At 40.4% G+C, this 7404-nt stretch overlaps 1 protein-coding gene across 1 annotated transcript; it reads left to right on the forward strand.

Moving 5' to 3' along the window:
* Positions 1–1048: 1048 nt before the first annotated feature.
* Positions 1049–6985, forward strand: LOC104546560 (F-box only protein 7-like; the record flags this gene model as incomplete). The annotated part of the gene is made up of 4 exons (XM_010191978.1): positions 1049–1346; positions 3252–3479; positions 5600–5741; positions 6902–6985. Coding segments are annotated over 4 exons (752 nt in total), but the record flags the coding sequence as incomplete, so codon positions are not given.
* Positions 6986–7404: the final 419 nt, after the last annotated feature.

The following is a 7404-nucleotide window of genomic DNA, read 5'->3' on the forward strand; positions in this document are numbered from 1 at the left end:
GATTAGGTAGGCCTGGCAGCGGCGGCGGCCAACGAGCGCGGCTTCCCGGCTGCTCGCTGCAGACCGGGAAAGGAAAAGCGGTTCTGGGAGACACTGGGCCGTGACACGCGGACCACAGCTCGGCCGGAGCTGACTGGGATTTCCGTGGGGCTTTCACGTCACGAAAATGGCTGGAAGGTATTAGGGCTTCTTAGAGAATCTCCAGGTTTAAATTGCATAAGCGGCTCATCTGTGAAGAGCTCATGACACTCTTTATAGGGGAGTAAAGTCTGCACGATCAATTTAAGAAACACCCACAGAAGAGGCTCACTTTTTGATGCTGGCTAGAGGTTTTATATTCACAAACCTTTAATTAAATACGATGTACTAGTATTTTAGTGGTGATATGGGCATTTGATAGCACTGCACAGCACCGTGCTGCATAGCAGTGTGGACAGAAGAAATCTGAAGTTACTGCTTGTCTTGCCACAGCAGGTGTGTTTTATAGCTGATGCTGGATAGTTGATTCCCTGCTAACCAGTTGCATTTCTATTTTGGTTTCTTTTTTTCATCATTATTATTATTTTTGTAAGTGCTTGCCCTGAAGCGTCTTTTCTTATTACCCTCATTTGCAACTACCACGCTGTAGGGCAGCTGCTGACCTTTTGAAGTGTATGTTTTGCTTAGTCAGAGAGCAGTCTGCAACACTATCTTGTTTTTAAAGAATCTCAGTCAGTAGATTATTTAAAGCTTGTTTTGCTAGGTGTGTTATCTTCTAATTTGGAGGACACTTGTTTGCTTTTCTTCATAACTGTTTTATGAGCAATTGTTGTACATGAAGTTATGCATACCAAGCAGCTACAGCAGCTTAAAATGTACTTGGAGAGAAGCATAGGGGAAATAATTTAATAAGATTTTTTTCCCTCACTCTTCTTTTAATATGTAGCTAATTATTAATTAATTAAAACCCATGGCACAGTACTATTGTAGTATGCATTTCTAACTCTACCTCTGTGTGCAGTTACCCTGGTGCAGTCAACCATGTTCCCTTTTTTCCTTTATTTTGCAGTTCTGATACCGCATTTTCCATAACACTGAACAGAGAAGATCCTCTCACAGAAGATGAGAAGACCTTAGCTTCCTATGGGATTGTTTCTGGTGATTTGATATGCTTATTACTAGAAAAAGCAGATGGACAACCCAACCTACCTCTTCCTCCCCCTACTCCTCCCTCACTTGAGAATGGTCATGAACCGTCCACCTTGATCCCCAATGAAAGTCAGGCTAAGAGTCCAAAAGAAGAAGGGCAGAACGAGCAGTCTGACAACCAGAAAGCTCAGGTGGAAGCTCAAAAGAGTAATGAGAATGTAAGTACATGAGAATTGTCCTTTACAACACAAAGCAAAAAAGGAGGTATCTTCTTATGTCAGTTGCTGCACTATGTAGTGCAGAATCTTAGAATATTTGGCTGCTTATGCTTGTCTCATATATAGCCAGTTACTTGAGTGGAAATTTGTCTCTAGTCATTGTATAATAGCTGTGACACAGAAGCTTGTTCAGAGACCTGGGATGTTTCAGTCCTGACATTTTTACAGGATTTAGTATTTTTACTGGAACATGCACTTTCCATAACGGAGTTAGGAGTATGTTTCTTACCTGCTTCAGTACTGTCTTTTCAAGGAAACGGATTCTGGGTACTGAACAAATGCAACAGTCACTGCCTGCCAGAAACACCACTCGGAAAATGAGCGCACGATTCCTTTCTAATGGGTTATAACAGTTTCCTATGGTTCAGATGGCCTGCCGTAGAGCGACACCTGTCTGTCCTGTGCATGGAGTTTGTGTTGCTGAGATAGCTCCTGCCTTGTGCTTCGTAGGTGGACCCTGTGTGTTTCATGCAGCCAATAGACACATTTTTTTCATGTTACTCAGTGGTTTGTTTCCTGTGTGACAGTACATGCAATAGTTAATCAGGTAACGGCTCCCACCAACTGCTGGGTCCTATGGTCAATGGCCTCCCTAGAGGAGACTCTGCAGCTACAGCCTAGTGCCACGTCTTTCTCACTATACGATCCTGCCAGTGTTAGGCAGAAGCTTGAGAAGCAGGGAGAAATGATCTTCCAACATTCTTTCAAAGCAAGTAGTTGTCCCTTAATACAGCCTTTATGTGAGGTCCTCTAAAAATACTGTCTTAATGTATGAAAATTATGATTTAGAATTCTAAGAGGAAAGAAAATGTAGTTGGACCGTTGTCCCATTGATTCTTGTCAGGAGCAATAATCCTTACGTGGTGCTGTGGGCATGCAAGCTCCTTATGTCTGACAGTTGGACCATAGTAAACTGTGCAGAAGTATCTGTTTCATATTTTTTTAATATTTGAAGACAAGATGAAAGATTCTCACATCTTCCTTCAAAACTGTGGTGAGAATGGAAGGTGACAGAAGATGGCATGAAAACTTCTAAGCAACTAAGTGTCATTGCAAAAGAGCTCTAGAAGTCTGAAAATCTGTGTTTAACTGAGGCTATGACCATTGCTGTTAATGAGAGAAGGGAAGTTCCATGGTTGATGGCCATGCCAGCCTCATACAGACATAAGGGTGCCTTGTGCCATTGGGCATAGATGTAGAGGAGAAGTAGCTACAACTCCTTTAGGTTCTTTTTTCTCTTTCCTGACCCTTCCCGTAGGTAAATCTGCTTATACTTTTCATTCGCTCTTTTCTTTTAATGTCTGTGGGTAGTTTTATCAGTTAACATAATAATATGATGTGATTTTGGTAGAAGAAAGGAAGCCACAATAAAACCATAGTGCTCGTCAAGTGTCAGCAGATATACTCCATTGATTATATTTTTTTTCCCAGCTAAATAGGCCTATTGTGTTTCTCAGCCATCCAAGTTATCATTTTGGTTACTTGCTATGCATGTTGGCTATATTAAAGTAAGTGGTGGTACCACAATGCATAAATTACTCCTGTGTATGTTGTGAAAATTCTGATGAAGGTTTAACATATTATCATGTTGTCTTCAAATAGTATATGCAAACACATGACAGACCCTTTTATGAAGGGCTTGCATTATAAATATTAAAAGAAACAGAGGCTGTGTGTGCAATTCCAAGCTCCAGCTGGGATGCTAGAAAACGGAGATGTAATGAATCTGTAAAACTTGCATGAGAAATCAGCAGAGTGCTGTGGTGCCTGCGAGGACTGGAATAAGCAGATGAATATTACTGGTTTATATAGAGGTGTAAGGTATTTTTTTTCTTTCCCTTGAAGGCAGGATCCAGCCTAGAGTTTCCTTCTGGATTAGTCCCAGAAGATGTTGACCTGGAGGAGGGTACAGGGTCCTATCCTTCCGAACCGATGCTGTGCAGTGAAGCTGCTGATGGTGAAATACCACATTCCTTGGAGATGCTCTACCTTTCTGCTGAGTGTACCAGTGCCACTGATGCCTTGATCGTTCTAGTACATCTTCTCATGATGGAGACAGGCTATGTACCTCTGGTAGGTGTACAGCCAGCCAGAAAATTTATTGGTCAGTATGAGGAAGCTGTGGAATATCATGGGAATGTGTGATAAAAGATGTATCTGAAGATCTACTTCTGACTTTCTGTATGTCAGTCAGCAGCAGGGGCAGCTCAAGTATTAGCTTCTGTAATTTGCCTGAACCAATAAGCCTTAAGGCTAAAGACAGAGCAGCTTTTGACTGAGAGAAGAGGCCTGTCCCCATGTTTCTTTTAGTCCTCAGCCTCACTGGGACCCAGCTGATAACTACCTCTTGCTGCATTATACTGTTGAGTTTGTATAGATGTGCTTTGATTATGGCTCTTCTTTGAAGCACTGCCTTCAGCATCAGTATCATTTCAATGGCATCCTGTTCAAATGGAGGTTAACAAGGCCTAGGACTGCCAAAATGATGTCTACAATTTCATATTAGCTTCAACTGAGTTCAGTTAGGCTTTGGTTCCACTAACATACAGAGCTATCTAACTTGTAGTCTAGCACCTACAGCAGTACCTCTGTACCATGTATGAATTCACCTTTTCGCTTTACATTTTCAGATTTGCATTGCATCTTTACTAATATGTGGCTGAACATGCTAAAAAAAGATTTGCTCTCACAGAAGGTGTTTAGATTCTCATGTTTTTTCCTGTGGTGAGGCTAACTAAGCACATGTAGGGGGTCAGTTTAGGTGACTGGTTGACCAATACCAGTTTAATAAATCTGCTAAGTTAGGGAGGCAGGCTTTCCTATACCCCAAAATACTGTCTGAAGAATACATTTGTGTTGTGGTTTAGGGCTGGGCTGGCCACTAAATGGTGGGCAGATGCGTTCTATTAACCCCTCTCCCCACCCCAGAAGGGAAGAGAGAAAATAAGGGAGAGAGACTTCATGGGTTGGAAAATAAAACTAACAGATTTAATTAAACAATAATAATACAGGATAATAATTTAAATAGAGAAAATAATGGAATATATACAAGTATATATAAAACCAACATAAAAATCCTACACGCCCACGCCCCCCCCCCAATGACGATTATGTCACCAGAGGCTCTGCAGAGCACGGCACTGGAAAAATCTCAGTCCTGACCCAGCAGTAGGTGGGAGCAGGATGCAGGAACTGGATTCAGGAACACACGGATCAGGATCAGAGGCAGACGAACTAGCACAGCTCTGATCAGACTTCGGCCATTGCAGGAGCAAAGGGAAGAGAAGGGGTGAGACCCTTGTGATCCATCAGCTTTATACTAAGTATGACATATGTGGAATGGAATACCTAGTTGGTCAGTTTTGGGTCTGCTCCTCCCTGTAGGTGCAGATACAGCACCCATGGTGAGACAGTGGCCTTGTGATTGTTTACATAGCATACAAGCACTTACCACTTGTAGAAGTACACACTGGAAAAGCATGCCGTTAGTTTCAGCAAGTACAGCCACTTAGCTGAAAAAATAAAATAACTAAATAGAAAATTAGTTCTATTTAGCTCAAACTAGGACAATTTGCCACTGGGAAGAAAGTTTGTTTATGTCAATCAATAGACTTGGAAGTAGGGAAGATAATTGCTGTGCAGATTTAAGAGGAAAGAAAGAGTCTATTTGTACTTGTGGTTTTGTTGTGTCCCCCTCTGGGATTCCATCTGAGCTTTTTCATACTGCAATTGAAAAGAAAACCTGTTAGTCCACTCAGCTTGAAATCCATTCAAAAATCTATGGTTCTTCAAGCCCTGTCAGACCTCATAAGTTCACAAAAAAGGTGCAGTAACATTTTTCATGCACTAAATTAATGTACATGCAGGAGTTGTCAGAATGCTGGAATAAATGACGGAATGAAGTAGATGTCTCAAAGAAGTAGGTCTGAGTCTGCTCACTGAACAATCTTCCCTGTCAGAAACTGGGTCAGGACAAAGAATTACTAAACTTCTCCTTAGTTTTGCTGTTAGTCCTGGGGAAAATAGTATATAACCATGCAATTATAGGCTGTGTCATAACGCACATTGGGAGTAAACTAAGATTTGAATTGCAAGCAGCATCCTGGCATTTGCTAACTTTCAGTTCTCTTTTTTCACCCTTTGGTCTTGGTACATTGCTAAAGTATGGCAGTGTTATCTCTCTGTATTTTTAGGGGACGGAAGCCAAGGCAGTGTCTATGCCAGAGAAATGGAGAGGGAATGGTGTTTATAAGCTACAGTACACACATCCCCTTTGCGAACAAGGTACTGCTGGCTTGACTTGTGTGCCTTTGGGAGAGCTTGTTGCCATAAATGGTAAGTTAGTCAAGTTTTTATCCTGGATGCACATTGCTAAATGCCACCATTTTTTAACAAGTGAAAATGTAAATGTGCTTTTGTGCACTCTGTTTAGAACTGCACCTTGATTATCCAGGTTGCTGAGGTGCAAGAGATGCTACTTCCCGATGCTGCATAATCTTGGCATTTCCTGTCTTCATGTTAACCGTTTCTCTCCTAATCATAACAGATCAATCCTTAGGGGACTCAGATGGCCTTTTCATTGCAATGTTGTGGAAATGTGTTTCTTGTCTCATTGCATAGGGACTTTGGTATACGTTGCCAAACATTAGAAGAGGTAGATTTGCTTCAGCTACAATATTTTGCCTTGTCTCATGTTCTATGCAAGACTTGTAAACAACTTCCAGACTACATATTCTTTAGCTTTAATATAATCTTTCCTGTTGCACACTAAAAGTTTAACTGTGGTCTCAAAAATTGTATTTAGTTTAAGCTATTCAGTCCAGAAAATTTAGAGAAGTCTAATTTGAAGTAACTTCAGGTTTTTTCCCTTTATTTTTCATATTTTATCTAGCATTTGGGTAATAACAGATTTTTGGAGAACCGATATTAAATTGGGACTTGATTCTAATTTCAAGATATCTTTGGTTAAAATTGTAATGTTTATTTGTAAAACTTGTAACCGATGATGCAGATTTCTATAAGCACATATGTTTTCTCAGAATGTGTATACGTTTTGATCAGATGTTTTAACCAAGTCATGTTAAGGTTAGATTTAGGACAGTGTTGTAACTGTAATGCATCTAGTGTTCATATAGTTAGCTCAGTGAGTCTTTCTCTAGTTAATATTTCTGTAATGACTAAGTTATAATAATGGCTTGCTGAGTAACACTTTTAGCTGTGTTACATCTCTTTCCATGTGGTAGAATTGTTGAAGGCAATTCTTGATTTCTGCCATGCAGATCTTTCTTTGTTCCCTGCTATTTTAAGTTCCATTTTATTTTTCTGAAATTTTTATTGGACTAGCTGCTTGCTATAGTTGGGTATTTTCCTTGAGGAAATCTGGCAAGGGAGGAAAGTAAAATACCTCCAAAGGGTAAGGCAGTAATGAAGTGGTCTTTGTAACCTCTTAATGTGTTTTAAAGATCAAAATGTCTTTTTTTTTCTTATATTTGCAGCAACATTAAAAATCAACAAAGAGATTAAAGGTGTTAAGAGAATACAGCTATTGCCAGCATCCTTTGTTTGCTTTCAGGAGCCAGGTATGATTGAGCTATGATATTCATAGTATTAAACTAAAAAATAAGAAAGTCATACTGTGAGTGAAGATGTACTTCAGTAGAATCCCAAATACGTAAAGAACAGCAAAAAAGGATACAGATGTGGTTACCATTTAGGCGAGTCATAGCCTAAAATGTGGCCATTTACTTACATTTTGCTCAATTCAAACAATTTGAGCTTATTGGATTAACTGTATAAGGAAAGAGCCTTGCAAAGCCTGAGTAGTCCTTTAGCCTGTATGTCTGTTATTTATGAAGTCCTGAGCATATATGTGAATCTGTGGGGCAGGAGTGCTGGATTATACCCTCTTTCTGCCTGGCGGTTTAGGACTTCAGAGGCTGATGGTACCTGCACTCTTGTTGCGGCACTAGTTTGCAGATGACACCAAGCTGGGGGGAAG

Source organism: Mesitornis unicolor, unplaced genomic scaffold (genome assembly GCF_000695765.1).
Source record: "Mesitornis unicolor isolate BGI_N332 unplaced genomic scaffold, ASM69576v1 Scaffold27279, whole genome shotgun sequence".
In the NCBI taxonomy this organism is placed as follows: domain Eukaryota; kingdom Metazoa; phylum Chordata; class Aves; order Mesitornithiformes; family Mesitornithidae; genus Mesitornis; species Mesitornis unicolor.